The sequence below is a fragment of the Hippoglossus hippoglossus genome, chromosome 17, assembly GCF_009819705.1.
Source record: "Hippoglossus hippoglossus isolate fHipHip1 chromosome 17, fHipHip1.pri, whole genome shotgun sequence".
Classification (NCBI taxonomy): domain Eukaryota; kingdom Metazoa; phylum Chordata; class Actinopteri; order Pleuronectiformes; family Pleuronectidae; genus Hippoglossus; species Hippoglossus hippoglossus.
In genome coordinates, this window is record NC_047167.1 from 3,570,074 (window position 1) to 3,587,302 (window position 17,229).

General features: G+C 40.4%; 1 protein-coding gene across 3 annotated transcripts; it reads left to right on the forward strand.

Annotated features, from left to right (window-relative positions):
- Window positions 1-1,906: 1,906 nt before the first annotated feature.
- On the forward strand, window positions 1,907-13,787 carry klhl20 (kelch-like family member 20). Of its 3 annotated transcripts, XR_004616730.1 has the most exons (15): window positions 1,917-2,031; window positions 4,158-4,221; window positions 5,536-5,793; window positions 5,873-5,981; window positions 6,326-6,532; window positions 7,567-7,725; window positions 7,894-7,988; window positions 8,085-8,200; window positions 8,342-8,525; window positions 8,646-8,789; window positions 8,995-9,128; window positions 9,723-9,931; window positions 10,144-10,250; window positions 11,320-11,823; window positions 13,777-13,787. XR_004616730.1 is itself a non-coding variant. In XM_034613411.1 (14 exons), exons 2-14 carry the CDS (start codon window positions 4,199-4,201, stop codon window positions 11,402-11,404), a joined length of 1,830 nt encoding a protein of 609 aa, XP_034469302.1. In that variant the 5' UTR covers window positions 1,907-2,031; window positions 4,158-4,198; the 3' UTR covers window positions 11,405-12,245. The 3 variants fall into 3 exon arrangements, 2 of the variants coding, with proteins under 2 accessions (XP_034469302.1, XP_034469303.1); XM_034613411.1 differs by lacking the exon at window positions 13,777-13,787 and having other exon boundaries at window positions 1,907-2,031; window positions 11,320-12,245; XM_034613412.1 differs by lacking the exons at window positions 1,917-2,031; window positions 13,777-13,787 and having other exon boundaries at window positions 5,536-5,576; window positions 5,626-5,793; window positions 11,320-12,245.
- Window positions 13,788-17,229: the final 3,442 nt, after the last annotated feature.

Genomic DNA, 17,229 nt, shown 5'->3' on the forward strand with positions numbered 1-17,229 from the left:
ACAGATGTGTGCACAGAATGGCGACAAGATTATGAGCCACGCAACCACCTCTCCACCATGAAAACCCGCAAAGAGGACAGACTACACAAATACACAAGGCCAAAACAAACATCATTCACACATCTAGAGGATCCATGGCATCTGTAGTTGCACTGACAGACATGGAGGCCGAGGGCCCAGGACAATTGACTGTCCAGCACCCAGAGCCTGAGTGAAATGTGGACGGGAGAAGAAGAGAGGGAGCAAGGCAGACAACTTGGATGCTTATGAGAATAAACATGATTTGAGCGAATCAGTGGTTTTCTGAAGGTTTACAGTGACCTTGTCTTAAAGACAATATTGTGAATATGTAACAGGTTAATGGCTGACCTCTTAGTGAAACAAGACCTGAAGAGATCAAAACAAAACACAACTTAAAGTTATGTCATAAAGACAAGTTTTAATTTTCAACAGCTGAGATGTCAGCTGAGGTTAGAGAACTGATCAGATTACTGCTGTCAGTGTCACTAATAAGTGGAAAGAATGTGCATTGTAACAACTAATCATACTGTATATAAAGGACCTGATAAAAACATTGACAGAAACAATATCCCCAAGTTTAACATAAAACTAATCAACACTAAACCAAACATAACCCCAAATAAAATCATTTAAAATCCTCAATTAAATTTGGTGGTAATGAAAACATAACAAAATAAAAAAATGAGCATGACACAAAACTAGATTCAACTGAATGAAAACATGGCAATACAGCTTGTCAGATCATGGCCTTTTACAAATCCCATGTGACTGAATAGGATGGGATGAATGAGGGGAACAACCTAAATCCAGCTGTACAGAGCTAGTAGCTGTAATTGGTGCTTGGGGGGGCTTCTATAAATTACTGACATTCAAGAAACTTTTTTGGGGGATGTGTCAAATTAGCAAAATGATAGAAACATACGTGTTTTCACTTTTTGTTATTTTAAGATTTTCAGTATCATTTGACATCTAAATGTAGATAGATAGATGGATAGATAGATAGATAGATAGATAGACAGACAGATAGATAAAGTGTGCAAAAAGTGAAGTGGTTCTGACTTCAGCCACTATCGATGGAGCTGATAGTGAAGTTTATGAGCGCCCTCTGCTGCATCACAAAGTAAACTGCCTTCATCTATATATTTTGAATGTGAACAGGTCATTACAGTTTATTTATTCATGTTTTACCCACATTTGAACAATTGGTTGAATTCAGTTGAATAAAACATGACGGTCATAATGGGGTAGTCGTTCCAGTTTGTTTCCACCTTTAGCGCGCTGATCGTGAGCCATCGCAGTGCATTAGCATTAGTGCATGTTCAGGCCTACAGATATCTTTACCTCCTAAACGTAGGTTGTGTTGTCAATCCTTTTGTCTCTTTAGCACAATATAAGTTAAAACTGTGGCAGCAGTGTTTGGGGAACTTTGGTGCAAAGCTAGATGATGGTCTGACGAACACGCCTGGAGCCTGCGAATCTGGGTTAAAGGGCCCCATCAGCTCAGGTTTTACTCTGGGCCCTGTAGAGATGTTAGTGCGGCCATGAAAATAGTGAAGCAGTTGTGTAACCGTTTGTTTTGAGTATTATCAAATTGAATTACCTAAGCCAACCAACAAAATGACTCAGTATTATTAGTCCCAACTATTTTAGTATTTTACTTTAAATGCTCATAAATGACCTGGTTTTCTGCATTAATTGCCCATAAAATATTATCTGACCTTCATATATATATATCAGGTGTAGACAAACACAACGTGCTTCATGTAATAACACACAACATAACAACTTTGTAATGTCTTTATTGAACTCACATCCACAGTCTGCAGGTATACCGCACAATGACGTCATGCCATACCTTTATTTTGAAAAGGAGTGATCCGGAAGTGGCGTTTGGCATTTGGCATGTGCATATAACCGAGGAAGAAAAGCCCCCAGTGTTGAGCCGACATTAAAACTGTAAACATTAGCGACCTGGGCGGCTTTAACGTGTCGTGAGGATGGAAATATAAGGTAAACACAATCTTTACCGTATCTTCTCCCTGTCAGCTAGCTCTCACTGCTAACTGTGTTAGCAGCGGGCGTTTCTGAAGCCTTAACATTAACTTAGTTCACGTTAGCATTACAGTTTATATATTTGACCTGATGCTGAGACTCCCCCGGGGCCACCCTGGACATTTCTGCTAAGAAATCACCCCCTTAAGCTATTGTTATGTTGTGTTACGTGGTTGTGTGGAGTAAATGTCAGGCTGTTGTTGTGTTTTGAGGTAGACTCGCCTGTGGAGCCACTGCCTCGGGGGCTAGCTACAGCACATAGCATTCCCGACATCCTCGGCTAGTTTTGCTAGCTCACTATTTTTGCTAAGTCTGCGCATTTTACTCAGTCTCTTTCAGTTAACCAGTTGGCTTCTGCTGCAACTATCTATACATCTCAGTGAATCCTCATTAGTAGCAAGCCATTGGAAACTGTAAGAAGCTAACTGATAGGCAGAGTGCGCACCCGGAATCTGTCTATCTGCTTGATTGCTAACAACAATCGCTCAGTCTATCTTAAGCCACTTGATAGTCATGGGAATCATTTATCTGGATAGAAACAAATAAAACACAAGGAGCCATCATGAGACATTTTGACACAAAGCTGATGTTAGCATTAAGTGACCATCTGATCTTGTTCAACAGTCGTGAATCCTAATCTGCGATCATGTTTATAATGTCAGTGTAAAGTCTGTCAGCAGCTAGTTTGGAGTCCAATCGGTTTTCAGTGTCAAATAGACAATTACTTCAATGATGACGCAATGGTTATTAGAAGATTCCTATTTGAATCACAACAGAAAAGGAAAAATACAGTACATTCGTTTAGCTGACGCTTTTATCCAAAGCAACTTACCAGAAGTGCATTCATCTATGAGGGTGCAAACCCAGAACAGCAAGAATCATGTAAAATAGGCTCTCAGTAACTCACTGACACCCTTACAATACAGCTCAACCACACATTTATCCTCTTAATACTTAAACACAACAAGCTCATTTAAAGTATAGGGAAATGCAGTCGTCCGAAATGTTTGACACAGTATTAGATATCATGCAACTCAAATTGAACACCTAAGTGAAACACTCTGAACAGTGTACTAACTAAATCTGTAGGATATATTATTTATTACAGCCTAATTTATCTCTATCATATTGTAATATATTTTAGGCAAGTACATTTTTTTACTGATTTACATAGAACGCTGGTCCTCCAGGAATGATGATATTATGATCGCAACCCAATCAGTCACACGGCTCATCTGCCCCTCCATTTCTGAAACAACAGATTCTTACTATTTATTATATGAATATTTTTTCAATGTGTATTTATTTTTAAGATGCACTCAGCTGATGAGAATATTCCTGAGCAATTCAAGACTTCAAACCAAATTCCTAACCCTACAAAAGATCCTTTAAAAGATCATTCAATGCAGATCTATAACTGTTGTTCTTTATATATTGTTGTCTATGGAGATATGACTTGTTTTTAGCTATTGCTTAGGAGTCTATGCACGTGTAGTAAATCATACCCCCCCATGACATGCAAGATATATCAATGCTACATTGCTTGTTGTGGATATTGTGTTTTTGTGTCTGTGTAGAAAAGTACCAGATCTGTGGTCATTGTTTTCAGATTACATTGTATTGAAAGGTTTTATTTTACACTGTCCCTCATTTACATACAAGGTGGGAAACAGTAATACAGAAACTTTACCACAACAGACTACAGTCTCCAAAACAGCAGAGTTGATCGAACACCTGCTTGACTTAGTGTAAAAAAAAAAAACATTAATCATGAACTTTACAAAGGCAGGGTGACTGTGTCTGATCACAATAGATTGTACAGGTGTTTCTAAAAATAATAATGACTCACTGGAGGCAAATAGATCAAGTGTATTTCTTTGAGAAAAAATGCTACCAGGCAAATTCATCAGGTAGTTAGACAGAGGCTTGGCAGAATCTCCAATGAACAAAACAGGCAATTAGTCTGCCTTCCAAAGTAGCGAGCGTAGCTAGTCAGCCTGGTCCCTGGTAAACACTGCTGACTTCATATGCAATTTCTTCACTGACTACAAAGAAAGTCTAATTTGTTTTCTTGGCTTTTGTAGGTTAACCTCAAGGTGTGAGACCAAACATTGTTCTTCAGTGCATGGAAGCAAAGCCAATGCGCAGGTAGGTGTGGACGTTTGTAGGAGTGTGTGTGTGTGATCTTTTGCAGAATGATAAATCTGTGTTTCTGAGTCTTTCTCCACAATTAAACGGGAAGTCCTTTTAATCAAAACTCAAGACTTCATTCTCACAACAACGATCACAAATAGCCACTAATAAAATGTATTCAATCTTTGACACCCGTCCTGCTGGTACCACTTAAGCTTGTGTGCAAGACAAACCAATACAGTTTCCCCTTGAAGACTAGTCTTTTCCACAAACAACCCCCCTCCACCTACCCCCAGAGGACTGGGTGGGTCTGACCACAGCTCTGCTTTTAATTTAAGCCTGTGGTCAGTGTCTGTCCTCTAACAGGTTAATAGCTTGATGGCCAGTTAGGTGAAGGAATGATGTTGAGCAGAAAATAGTGTTCTATTTATAGTCTTAGCAACACTTGTGTAGTAAAAAATAAACTAGTGTGGACTCGAAACCAAATCCAGGTCCAGAACCCAAAAATAAAACTCCAGCGAATGTATTACCAGAAGTACTACTACAGGGAAGGGGTAAGTTATTAAGGAAAAGAGATAATGGGCATTAGGATTAGTTGGAAAATTCTTAGCTCATGATTAGGGATGAAACAATTACTGGTTTCACAGTATATTGTGGTAAATTCCCTGATTGTTAGTTCTACCATTTAAATTTGTTAATATTATTGTGATTACATTGGTGTTCTTATATACACATTCTTTTTTCATAATGGTGGTGCTGTTTTTATATGCACATTTGATTTACTTATTTAAGGTTGTATTTAAACCTGCATTACAAGAAGTTTTCATTGTAAAACAAAAAGCTTTTTTAGCTAACTGAAACCTTCCTTCTTTGAATGTTACACAGTTTGCATGGTTTAGATTATGATTTTATTGATAATAAAATTAAATCTGTATAAAAGTTAGTGAAATTACTTCAGTTTGTGTATCAGTACTTTAACATTATCAGCAAATTTTAACATTGTATTTGCTGACAGATAAACTGTTTGCATTTTCCATATGTAGGAGAACCCAGTGGTTTTTTGCTTGGCTATAGTCGCAACAAAAGAAAAACATGTTGAATTCCTTTCTTCTTATATCTCATCCCACAAAATTAATAAATCTTTCCTCACATAGTTCTCTCTGCTGCGTTTAGAGCAGTTTGTAATCCACATGACATCCTACAAAAATGTTTCCAAACCCTCCACCATTATTGACAGAACCAACTCACCTGATCGGTTCAACAAGATGTGAAGTGAAGCCCAAGTATATATTTACTCACTTAATGTTTGCATATCTGGTTAATGTCAAGGGTCACCAGCGCACGCCAAGACGCCACTGGAATGGACATCACCAGCCGCTGTACTCTGGGGGACCCCAACAAACTGCCTGAAGGGGTCCCCCAGCCTGCACGCATGCCCTACGTCTCAGACAAACACCCGCGGCAGACCCTGGAGGTGATCAACTTGCTGAGGAAACACCGTGAGCTCTGTGACGTGGTGCTGGTGGTGGGGGCCAAGAAGATTTATGCCCATCGTGTTATCCTCTCTGCTTGCAGCCCCTACTTCAGGTACCCAGAGTTTTATTTGGAAATTGTTCAATTTCGCTGTAACATTACATCTCATGATCTACTTTAATGTTCTTCACAGGGCAATGTTTACTGGAGAGCTGGCAGAAAGCAGGCAGACTGAGGTGGTCATCCGTGACATCGATGAGAGGGCTATGGAGCTGCTCATTGACTTTGCCTACACCTCCCAGGTAACAACACTACCATCATGTTTTATTAAGGTTTGGCATCAGGGATTGGTGCTGTTTTGCTTGCATTAATATGAATGCTCACAAAATGCCACGAGACACTATTGATTGGATTGCATTAGTGTTGCACAGTATACCAATATATCTTAAATAAGATACAAGAAAGGATACAAGGATATAACAGGAAGTCTGTGAGGTGGCCTTCAGGAGGCTTGTGGGGGGCAGTAAGAAGGTGATGCCGAGTTCTGTGACTGAGATGGTGACATGTCATCTGTCGCCCTGCTACTTGTAGCCTTATGATAAACTATATAACAAATCTGTGATGTCCTGCCCTCCTTGCTCTTTAGGTCACTGTAGAGGAGGGGAATGTGCAGACACTGCTCCCTGCTGCCTGCCTCCTCCAGCTGGCTGAGATCCAGGAGGCCTGCTGCGAGTTCCTCAAGAGGCAGCTAGATCCTTCCAATTGTTTGGGCATCAGGGCCTTCGCCGACACACACTCCTGCCGCGAGCTGCTCCGCATTGCAGACAAGTTCACCCAGCACAATTTTCAAGAGGTAAGAACATAGAAAATGTATGTCCAAAAGTCCAAAGTCCCATAAAATTCTTAACATAACATGTTGCACTGTGCTATAAAGATTATGTAAGTATATTTAGACAGTGTAGAAAAGGGAATGCTCTGAGAGAAACCCTTTTTCCCAGATAAGAGTCTGAGTTTTTTGTTCACATGCATACTTTAAAAACCTTTTAAAGTATGCATGTGAACAAAAGTTACCATTGGAAAATTTGCAATAGCATGGATCCTGTGAATGTGAACAACTGGTTCTTATAACATGTGTACATGTTATGTTTTATCATCACATCACAAGCCTCAGAATGTGTGCACGTTGTAACTAAGACATTTGTTGTTCTGTTCACAGTGTCATTACAATGCGGTTTGAAAACATGGAAGTCTAGTCAGTCATGATTCTAAACATCTAAACATCATGTCTCCATTTTAGCACCGCTTTGTATTTTTATACATTTTGCCTCATGTAGCTCTTGATGTTTTTGAACTTACATAGTCAGCTCTAGACATCCAGAAACCAACAACTAAAAGTTGAAGTTGAAAAATATGTTTTGCACAACAACTATCTGAAGTCTGACTGTTTTTTAGATTCAAACCACAGTTTGACAGCTACATCTGGTGGACACTTTAAATTATTGCATTTTCTGCAAACCAGTGGCACACATGAATTTTGGTGGTATTAAAATGATTATAATGATTATTAATGCTGATGATGGGCAGCAGACGTTTTGACTCTTGAGTCCTACCATTGAACCATCATGCAAAATACCAGTACACTGGAAAACTATATAGGTCACAATCCTTATTAATGTTATTAATATTATATTATAACAACTGTGTTATTCCTGATTTGACTTGGGAGGAAGTCTATTGTAAATCATCAGTTAAATTTGTTACTGATATAAATGATCGGAATATATATATTTAATTAGATTTACTGATTGATTTGTAGAGAATTGGAATACACTGTCCTCTACTTGTGGTCAAGCTGCTGGCTGACTGTTTTACTCTGCTCTTTGGTAGGTCATGGAAAGCGAAGAGTTCATGCTGCTGCCAGCAAACCAGCTGATTGACATCATTTCCAGCGATGAGCTCAACGTGCGGAGTGAGGAGCAGGTTTTCAATGCTGTGATGGCCTGGGTGAAATACAGCATCCAGGAACGCAGACCGCAGCTGCCCCAGGTTTGTTTCTCGAAGTGCTAACACAACCATCCCAGCTACTGCAGCCAGTGTGGCCATTAGTGCACAAGCCACACATCATTTCTCTATATTAAGTTGAATATTACAACATAATCTGCCGTAGTTTAAGGACACTTTGGGGGATTTAGATGGATTTCGTGTGTTGTACAGGTCCTGCAACATGTCCGTCTGCCGCTGCTCAGTCCCAAGTTTCTGGTGGGCACCGTGGGTTCAGATCCCCTCATTAAGAGTGACGAGGAGTGCAGGTGGGTTCTGTCTGTAGACCCTGGAATGAAATACAGTGACAATATGCCACAATGGTTTATGACTTGCATCATATACTTGTGATTCTGTTGTTTCAGAGACCTGGTTGATGAAGCTAAAAATTACCTGCTGCTGCCACAGGAGAGACCACTAATGCAGGGACCGAGAACACGGCCGAGGAAACCCATCCGCTGTGGAGAGGTACTTTTTGCAGGTCAGTACCTCCAGGCACAATAATTCAATACAGAAATATTCATCTTTTTCAGTCAATTGATAGTATTATCTAGACTCAACTCTGCGGCTGTGGACGACTGTAAAAAGACTTACCTTGTTTCTCTTTCTGCGTGTCTTGTAGTTGGTGGCTGGTGCAGCGGAGACGCCATTTCCAGTGTGGAGCGTTACGATCCTCAGACCAACGAGTGGCGAATGGTAGCATCGATGAGTAAGCGGAGATGCGGAGTCGGCGTTAGTGTTCTGGATGACTTGCTGTACGCGGTGGGGGGTCACGATGGCTCGTCGTATCTCAACTCTGTGGAGAGGTGCGGCATGATCGCTCAAGTTTTCACCGAAGATATTTCTGTTTACTTATCTGTTATGTCTTCTTTATTACTCACTTTTATAAAGTAAAATAATTTTTCTGTTCCACCTCTGTCATCCAGATATGATCCTAAAACAAACCAGTGGAGCAGTGACGTGGCACCTACAAGTACTTGTCGTACCAGTGTGGGCGTAGCTGTCCTCGGTGGTTATCTGTACGCTGTAGGTGGACAGGATGGTGTTTCCTGTCTCAACATTGTGGAAAGGTATCAACCCCAAATTGTGTTTTTGCTTGGATTTAATTATTTCATTAGTTTCAGTGTTGAAATACGAGAACAAATGTTCCCATCGTCCTTCTCGCCTCCTCTCTGCATGTTAAGCTTCATCATTCTGTTATTTGTTACAGCTTTAACTTACCAGTCTTGACATGTACCCACTTCACATACATATGTATCTGTATCTGTCCCGCAGATATGATCCTAAGGAAAATAAATGGACTCGTGTGGCTTCCATGAGCACCAGGCGACTGGGTGTAGCTGTGGCTGTGCTGGGGGGATTTCTTTATGCTGTGGGAGGGTCGGATGGAACGTCACCATTAAATACAGGTATTGCACTTATTTATGAGAAGTTAAACTATTACAAACACTCAACCGAACAGTACTAATGGCGAGAAATGAGAAGACAGGTGTAAATGAGGTGATCCACATGATCTGCCTATTTTCCTTTCATTTAGCTTTTGTGCTTTTTAACAAAATGCATGGTTTGTATCCTTGAGATTCAACAAAACCTGTCAAGGTCATTTCCTTCCAAACAAAAAAAATTATTTTTTATCATACGTCCCACATAGAATACTGGTTATGTTTGCTGTCCCGAATTGAAGTATTCTTCTTCCTTGCCTTTGTTGGCACATTGCTGCACATATTGGTGTGTCACTGCCACTTGGTAGCTTTTAATAATGATACATTTACCACTGAAGGCACCTAATATAGAAAAGTACAATGTTTCCAAATTCCCTCAAGTGATACGGAACGAGAGAATATATGAGTGAGAGGATGGAGGACTATGCAAAATTATAACCCTGTTGTTGTGATTGAAACACATTGCTGTGCACTGTTGTTTCCCACATCTCTATTAATTTCCCTTCAACACTTATTCTCTTGTTTTGAATCTCATTATTCCATGTGTCTCTTTTCTCTTAGTGGAGCGTTACAACCCTCAAGAGAACCGCTGGCACACTGTGTCCCCAATGGGGACCAGGAGGAAGCACCTCGGCTGTGCGGTCTACCAGGACATGATTTACTCTGTTGGAGGGAGGGATGACACCACGGAGCTGAGCAGTGCAGAGCGATACAACCCCAGAACCAACCAGTGGTCTCCTGTGGTGGCCATGACCTCAAGACGGAGTGGGGTAAGGGAGACTGTGTGTATGTGTTGACATTTTGTGTGGTTGAAACATGTTGTCGGTAGTTTTAGGTGTTTCACATATATCAATAACTAATGTAGTTTAAAGTGCAGTTATTCTGTTAGCTGGTTTAATGACATGGTATCTGATGAGTCATTGTGTGAAAAAAAAAAAAGCTTCATTGTGTTTTTGAAACTGAAGTGAAATTGTACCTGCAGGTGGGCTTGGCTGTGGTCAACGGTCAGCTGATGGCAGTAGGAGGCTTTGATGGAACGACGTATCTCAAAACTATAGAAGTGTACGACCCTGACGCCAACACATGGAGGTATGTGGCACAAAATGTTTACATGGCACTATAAAATAAAACTAATCAATGCAGCAATCTGGGCAGTTAGCCCAAAATGTAGATATAAATATAGTTTAGTCATGACACAATTTTAAAAATATGATTTATTATAAAAGGCTAAAATGCTTGCAATTTATGTCTATTTGCATTTTCCCCATGTCACATCAGGAGCAGGTTGACGTCAATGAGATTGTTTGTAAAAAAAAAAGCAACAAAAGAAATGCAAGCCTGTAGTTTGATGCTCTCCCATTCGTACTCGCATAATTATATTCTCTCACAGATAACTCACTAATCCTCATAGGTCACTCTCTTTGAGCTCATCATCTTTTACAGCTGTAATCTCTGTGTGTGTGTGTGTGTGTGTGTGTGTGTGTGTGTGTGTGTGTGTGTGTGTGTGTGTGTGTGTGTGTGTGTGTGTGTGTGTGTGTGTGTGTGTGTGTGTGTGTGTGTGTGTGTGTGTGTGTGTGTGTGTGTGTGTGTGTGTGTGTGTGTGTGTGTGTGATCTTCTCCCTGGGTCATAGTCGTTCTGGTCATTTGAATTAAGTCTTACCAAGTTTTTTTGTTCTTTCTGTGTGCCTGTCATTGAGAGCCTGCTGATGTGTCCATCCCGAGGAGTGCTTTAGCTTTATATCAGAGATTTTAGAGTAGCAATCAGAAACTCCTGCAGGTTAAACTACCCAAACATGTTTAAAGCTGATAAACTCTCACAGACTCGCTATAGACAACCTGAAAACACTTGCTAGCCTAGCATCAGTGATGCTACAAACCAACAATAATGCAACACACTGTCGATAGTTACACCAGTACTCTCGCCATTCAGAAAGAATATCGGTTGTAATTAAATAATCATTTTTGTATCCTTAACTATTAGATAACCCCCACTTAACTTAACCTTAGTGTAAATAAATAATCTCATTAGACCCAATATTGTTCCTTTATCTGCAGAGCTGTGGAAAACTGTCACTGGCACAATGTTTTCTCTTCATTCTGCCAAGTAAGTAAAAATCAATGAGTTTTCACCACCTCACTCCTGCTTGTCTCTCTCCAGGTTGTACGGCGGAATGAACTATCGCCGGCTAGGGGGAGGAGTGGGTGTCATTAAAATGACTCATTGTGAATCCCACATATGGTAACACCACCTCCACTACCAAACCACCTCCACCCCCCCCACACTCACAAGCTCACTTCTCATCATGTTGCAACAGACGCCTCTTTTTCACCAACTCTCGTGCCTCCAAAAGAGACGCTTTTTAAGTCATGCAAGGATGAGAGGAAAACATGGGGGAAGGAGGAGGGACAAACTTTTGAACTCTTGTTCAGCGCCCACCCCCCAAACTCTGGTTGTCTTCTGTCACCATGAAGTGCACTAGGAGATGAAATCCGCAGAGTACCGTTAAGCTCCCTGTTAGGAGAGGATGCACCTTCTCCTGTGACCTCCCCAGGTTTTCATCCTCCAGGCTTCTCTCGCCTGGGACATTTGAATGGAATGGCACAAAACCTGATTGACTTCGCTGCTGGTGGGAGGATATTTTACGTTTCTGAGGTTTGAGAAGTTCAAAAGCATCATGTCACTGAGCGAGGGCTTTTTTGACTGAGAGCCTCCATCACCTCCCCCAAATTCTGGCTCGTGACGACTTGAGATGGATGATTTCCTGGAAACAACATTGCAAACAACACTGCTCTCTTGTTCTGTCTCTACTTGGCTTTGGGCTTTGAAGCGTCCATCTCAACTGTGGCTGTGATGTCTCTGGGCCTCATCTGTAGCATTGAATAACAGAATCGGTCAGGTAGTTTCACTCTGCATTTAAACTGTCATCAAAAGGATTTAATCTGCCTTCACCACCACGGGAGATTATTTGCAGGAGAAGGATCTGTATGAGGATGTCACTTCTAACAGTTTCTTCTATTGTTACTGAATGGGACTGCTGCACTTTACAGGAGGCTACTGTAGCCGTTTGTTACCTTCTTTTTTTTTTATTCAAAAAATGTCAGTTCAGTAGGTCAGAGTAACATATGGCCTGTTAGTCAACCGGTTCAGTGGAAAGAACTTAGACACTATCATCCAGTCATGTCTCGCTGTTTATTGTTGGCTCCAGCGGTGAGAATCCTAAAACCCTCAGTGTACTTCAAACGAACTAGGTCGTCTCACTGTGTCCAAGGGAAAACAGTTTATAACTTTTAAAATGGCAACTGTCGTCATAACTCCACTTGGCAGCATCATGCAGTTTTTGTGTGGCTTGGTGAAGTAAAAGTGCAAATAAGTTTCATGTATACATTTTTCATTGAAGATGACACAGTGTTCCCACTTGGTTCTGTGCTTTAAAGTTCAAACCCTGCCCACTTTCACACACCCTTGGTTAGTCACAGTTTAAAGTGGACGTGCGTGTCAGTCTGTCTGTTTGGGAAACTTACAAAAGCTCTCCCCTGGATTGTGCCACTGGAAAAATGGTGGGAGACCATGTTGGACGACCTGACAATCACTTAGTTTGAAGCAAACTGAGGTTCTAGCAGTGTCGCAGTGTGTTTGATATTATGTTGTCAGGGTAACCTCAGAGGTGAAAAATAGGGGTTTTAGGAGCTCAAAACACTGATGATATTAAATAGTTTTGTTATCGACAAGTCCCATGAGAAGACCAACACTTTTCATTCTTTAGTCCATCTGTGGCTCTAATCCCAAATGTATTAATTTGTGTTGACAATATTAATTTTAAAAACAGATAACGAATATATATACACTTCCATTTAAATAAACCTTAAATGATCCTTAAACATCCGTTAACTGTAGATTTTCTGGCAAACATTAGTCAAGAAGGAGGAAATCATGCATCGGGACCACTTTCAGCTGCGGATCGATCTACATTTCATGCTGTAGTTGGTATTTCCAGCTGCAGTACTGTGTGAACAGGATTGAGTTAAAACAACCTGCAGCTTGTGTGGCCATGGTAATAATGAATATGTAAACCAGTGCAACAGTGTGGTTCATTGATGTGTTTTTGGGAATGCAGGAGTAAGGTATATCAGGTTTTGGCCACACACACACTTCTTCTTGGTGGGATACAGAAACTGCTGGTGTCAGACTTTCTGTGGAAGTTGTTGAAAAGAAAAATACACAAAATAACCAGATGTATTCTTTGAATTTAAAATGAATCCCTAATGCTGCCCGTGATCAGATCTGGGGGATTGGAAAATGGAATATAACAGAAACACACTGTTTTAAAATACTAGATAACTTTCAATACAAAGGTAGTCATAGGTGATCAAATCACTTAGCTGTTGATGCGTTTGTATCTGGAGTCAGTGATCTACTGAGATGAGGATGGTGTCTAAGTTTAAAATAGGGGGGGGAGTTGCTGAAGTCCACGATGCAAGAAAGAAAGTTGAGTATCTTGTTGAAAATGTTATGAACCTGTAAATATTTTATGTCACAAGTGAAGCAGTTTTTCAGCCATTGAAGATGCTGATGATAAACTGTGACAGAATCACCTTCTGATGCTCAGAAGTTCAGCTCAGAAACGTTACTAGAAACAGTTGGACTCAGTCATTTATTAACACGCTGGATAGGGCATAATTATATAGTCGAGCAGAGTTTCATAATTCAGTAGTTTTGTAGGATACGAAATGTGAGGATTTAAGTTTTCTTATGAAGTTCCATAGTGGCCTTGGTAACAAAGAAAAGGGAAGTGTTGGAATCAGACCATTAAATGAAATCCGGTTCACGTGATTGGTTTAATGTTACATGCGTCACACGTGTAATATCAAAATCTGACTCGTGTCCTGCAACAAACAGGAAAGAAAATTATATCAGCCAATGATCAATCTAGCAGATGACATTCATCCCTGTTTCTTTAATAGACTAATATTAGTATAACTCTTAACAGTTTATGCATCAGTGATACACAACCCTGGGGTTTTGAGACACGTCGTTTTTGTTTTACATTCAGTCTCATATTTTACTTTTATAATGTCGTCATAAGCAGCACGGTGCATTGTCGCCACCTGCTGGAGGATAGTTAAAGTACAGCATTAATATGAATGACTGAACGATCCTTTGCAGTTTTTCTAGTGGTCCCAGGTTGTATAACTGAGGCCAGATCAATGTGAAACACCGTTTGGGTAGATGGTAGATTGGATTTGGTTAATCTCATAATTTATTGCACTGTGATTGAAAATGTATTTTAGTTTTCATCTTTTTTTTCTTAGTTGTGTTTTATAAGGGTGTTCAACTTTTCAGACGTGAGGGGGGAAAAAGTCTAAAGTGATAGTATAACTTGGGGATTTGACATTTCAGGCCTGTAGCTGATGTGAATTTATTTCATAGATGCAACCCTACATGTGGCACAGGTTATCATAGCTCTGCACTTTAAAGTGTGTGTGTGTGTGTGTGTGGAACAAATACATTAGTGCAGGTGGCAGGCTGTTATGCATTAAGTAAGTCACAGTTAACTGGTTAATTCTGGTGTTAATGTTCAGCAATGTGGCAAATGTAGATTTTGTTGGGTTTAATCATAGGATCACTGTTCGGCTGCTGATGTATTTGTTGTATGCAAACCTACTCATTTGAACTTATTTATGCTTTGGGATGAGTTGCAGTCACACATCGACGTTCACTTGACATAATGTGGAATCCGATTGTGATGAATGTGCAGCGACCATCAGATCAAAGATAATCATCCCTTGTTGAACAGAATTTTATGCAGTCTGACCAACTGGGATGCTTATTCTTGAAAACTCTCCCAAGTATATGTCTCTCTTTTTCACTGCCACAGAATCACAATGAAATCACACTCCGTGTTATTGCTTCACGTGTTATTGGTTTGTTCCCAGGCCTCCTGGTTAGTGTGCAGTAAATGGTGCTGAAGAAGAAAACCTTGTTTTCAGCTTTGTGACTGGATTTTTCAGAGAATACTAGTTATCTATAAATTTTCAGAAATTGTCACAACTTGACTGTGTCTTCAATTCTGGTCTAAATTTCCTTACAACATCTGTGGCGATGCATTTTTCAGTTTATAATGATTGATTCAGCTGCAGCAGAACAAAGCAGCACGACTGTGCTGTATTGAGTGATTTTCCCTCTATTCACGTGAGCCACTAATGCTGCATTGTGTCTGCGATAGATGGAAATTCAGTAGCCTATAATATTTAAATCTGTTGCTTTGAGTAGCCTCTGGGCAGAGAGTCCAACACGTGACTAAAATCATGGATGTGATAGTTCTCATGAAGCAAGCAGTCATCTCTGCTGTGATCACGACATCAGCTCTGGACCATGTTCACGATGACAAGAATAAACTTTTTCCCTGCAAAACACTGTAGTTCTTTCTTCTTCTTAGAGAGTTACTGTAGAATGTCAGAATTATAAAGACAAATATAGGACAAGGAAATGCTGTTGCTTCTATAAATGTCTAGTTTTGTTGTAGCTGATAACAAAGATTGCATTTACATTTTCTGTGATTATTTTTAGTTGTATGAAAGAAACTTGGTTGGGGCATTTTACTTTAGTTTCCCAGGCTTAGCAAGATAATAATGACCATGTGAAGCATATTTCAGCATATTTTTCAAGCTGACAGCCCTTTGCTTTACATGCAATGTCAAAATTTGGAATTCAACTTTTCTTTCTAAAATGTTAGAAGAAAATAATTTCCTCTTATAGTTCAGACTAAAGTCCCTGATCATGGTCCTGGAGTCCATCGATGATGAAACCAGTGGCAGATCTAGGGAATTTTGTAAATCAGGGGGGGCCCCGAGGCGTCAGGGGCCACAGGACCAGAGCATCTGTATAAAGTGACTGCAGTATGACAACCAAGCTCAGATGTTTGGGAAGTGGGGAACCGTTGGACTGGTGGGTCGCCTTAAATTCTCAGATGTGACTGGAAAAGTGAAACAAACAAGAACGCTTCATGCCACCGCGAGGATGGGAATGGGAGGAAGACTGGTATGTTGACCCTGAGCGATGGTAAGTTTATCACGTACAAGCACACACACACACACAGACGCACAGTTTCATGTACAACCATCCTGTTGTCCCCGTGCAGTTTACCAGAATCCTGTTCATTTTTAGCCCTATCCTCTGTTAAGTGGCAGCAACCACAATGAGTGCTTGTACCAGCCACAGTCCAGATGCACCTCATAAACACAATTAAAGGAAATGAAAAGGAATTTCAGCCAATGTTTTGGTTTAAGGAGGTCTCCTTCCCTCTCTCCCTCAGTGCCTCCTAGGCACTGGACTGCTTATATTCTCCCACCCAGGCTTGTGTAAATAGATTAAGCTCTCTCTGATCCTACTCTTCCTGAGCTGTTAATCATGGTCCTGAGTTGCTGAAAGTCATCAACTTGGGTCTGCTGTGGTGGTGTTTTTTCTACAGCCTGTTGTCAGAAGCAGATGCGGGCCATGCATGTTTCCAATGTTATCAGTTTCCTTTGTGCTATTATATACTTTGGACAGGTACGTGGTGTGTAGATTTCATCAGGGCTACTCATGATTATGGCATAACTTTGGGAATTTTGTCTGAAAAATAGCCCAATTACTTAAAGCTACTATACTCAGTATTAAATTATTAAACTTATGTTAAAGGGGCCCCGTGTCACCCTAATCAACAGCTTTCCTCAGATCTTTGGAATGATGTAACATCCATCAGCACAGTATTATGGTCCTCACTGTTTTGATTCACACTCATTCAAGACAGAGTATGCAGTTGTTTTAATTAAAAAAAGATCTCTGATAAACCCACTGCAGATTACTCACTCAGCTCCAAGCATGAAACTGACAGAGTTAGAGACAGTGAAGAATTCACGTTGCAAAAAACTAACTTTTCACTCAGAAGCTGGTGTTGGAGACCAAAAACAAAACTAAAGAGTGAAAGAAAATCTTGTAATGCTGGTTTATAGTTTGTGATTATTAAGAGTATGAAAAGTGAAATATTTGTATTTGGGAAGCTGTAATCAGCTTGTATTTGCATGTACT